At 38.4% G+C, this 2033-nt stretch overlaps 1 protein-coding gene across 1 annotated transcript; it reads left to right on the forward strand.

Moving 5' to 3' along the window:
• Positions 1 to 246: 246 nt before the first annotated feature.
• Positions 247 to 1169, forward strand: LOC100854937 (protein PELPK1). Its single transcript, XM_003633310.4, has one exon. It carries the CDS (start codon positions 445 to 447, stop codon positions 886 to 888), a length of 444 nt encoding a protein of 147 aa, XP_003633358.1. The 5' UTR covers positions 247 to 444; the 3' UTR covers positions 889 to 1169.
• Positions 1170 to 2033: the final 864 nt, after the last annotated feature.

Here is a 2033-nt window from a genome sequence, read left to right on the forward strand (position 1 = left end):
TTGAGGGTTAAATTAAGATCCCCACTATTCTTCATTGTAATTGGTAGTATATTAATGAAGATGACACCAGGATCGTAATCAACAAACCCAATCAGTGGATGTCATTCATTCGCAAGGAACTTAGTAGTATGTTAATGAAGATAACACCAGGCAGATGAACTTCTATGGACTTTAATTAAGGTCCCAGCTACATATGGGTATGGCAAACCCATCCACCAAATCTATTTGATTATTTGGAAGTGATGGATGAGAAGTTGAACTAACTACACAAATCTCTTCCCAATCCCAACAACTCAGCTTAGGTTCCCATAATCTCCCACACGCTGCATCACATAAGCATTATCCCTCATCTATAAAACTCCAAAGCCAACCCTTGTATGCAAACCATTCTCAGAAGAAACTTCTACCCTCATTCAGAACTCTCAGTCTTTTAGCAATTCAGAAATGGCTCATCACCATGAACCATCCATTCTGTTGCCTCTGCTGCTCATCACTCTGTCCCTAATGAGTGGCAAAGAAGTTCTTGCATCTCGTCACCTTCTCGAAACCACATTGCCTACGGTTCCTGAGCTTCATAAGGTGGAATTGCCACCTCTTCCTACACTCCCTACTTTGCCTAAATTTGAACTGCCACCTCTTCCCAAGGTTGAGCTTCCACCTCTGCCTCATGTCCCAACTCTACAAGAGCCCCAGCTGCCGACTTTGCCCAAGCCTGAATTGCCAACCGTTCCACATGTCCCAGCTTTGGAGAAGCCTGAACTGCCAGAATTGCCTAGTCTGCCCCATCTACCTGACCTGCTTAAGCCCACACTACCTACCATCCCAACCCTTCCAAAGGACATACCCTTCCCTTCTCTTTCCCAACCCCACTCAACCACTAGCCCTTGAGCTTTTCCAGTGCTGAGTTTCATATCATCATCGCAGTCTTACTAGTTTTTCGGATGGACTAGAGATTAATATGGGAAGGAATCCTTAAAAGCCAGGGTTGCACCCTGGCTCATATGTGTGTGGACTCTGTTTTCCTTTATAGTTTTCTATTGCAATGTACTGATTTGTGATTGTGGTTGATTTATGAGGGGGCGTCTGATGTGTGGAACTGGGTTCTGTTTGAAGTTACTTGTATTCTCTCATGGTTGTTAATTATTTATGGTTCAGGTTTATCTCGCAAATGCCTTTTGAAGTGCAACTAAAAGTACAAACAATAATCTAGCTTTTGATTAGATGCTCATAATATCCAGAACAAAATTGATCAGTTAATGGAGCGGTTTGCAACAGCCCAGGGTGTGTTTGGGCATCCCCATCACCCAATTGTTGCCATGAAAGGGAGGCACAAACCAGATGACAATCATGTGAGAATAATAGTTTAATAATAATAACAAGAATTATCACAATTATTTCATTTCAAAACCAGCAACTTATTTATAGGGTGCAACCACTGTTTTATTTGTTGTGGTCTCCCTTTAATATGTTTCATTCACACTTCCACTGGCATAATAAATGGTATAAAAATTTCCTCATACTCAGTAATTTCAAACTAGTGGGTAAGCATATTTAGCTCACATCTCAAAGGACGTGAGTGAAAATTGCATGTACTTGATATGGAGATTGCTACACCTCTTTCCTTCGAGACTTGGTTCAAGTTTAAGGTTAGTAGTGTTTCAGTCATAATTTTTTTTTTAAAATTTATATTTTGTATTTTTTTGCATGTAAATGTTCTTAATAATTTGCAATGCTTTAGGATATTAATATAAACTAATTAAGATTAATGAATAAAACAACCAAATCTATTCACAAACAATGCCAATCTTTTTGCTAATGATTGATGTAATCATACTTCAATTTAAAATTTGTGTCACTATGACCATTAACAATTATAAGGCAGGCATATATGGGATCTATCTTCTTGATTCTAATTTTTTAGTAGAATCAAATGTTTGATAAAGTTCTCGTATGAATTCAAGCATCCTATAAATTATGATATATAACTTCTCTTCACAGACATGTCTATTTCACCAAACCTCTTTTCGAGATAG

Source organism: Vitis vinifera, chromosome 12, assembly GCF_030704535.1.
Source record: "Vitis vinifera cultivar Pinot Noir 40024 chromosome 12, ASM3070453v1".
NCBI classification, from domain to species: domain Eukaryota; kingdom Viridiplantae; phylum Streptophyta; class Magnoliopsida; order Vitales; family Vitaceae; genus Vitis; species Vitis vinifera.

Bases quoted from the DNA above. Each gene is read 5' to 3' on its own strand.
- LOC100854937 (XM_003633310.4), top strand. From the start codon at position 445: ATGGCTCATCACCATGAACCATCCATTCTGTTGCCTCTGCTGCTCATC.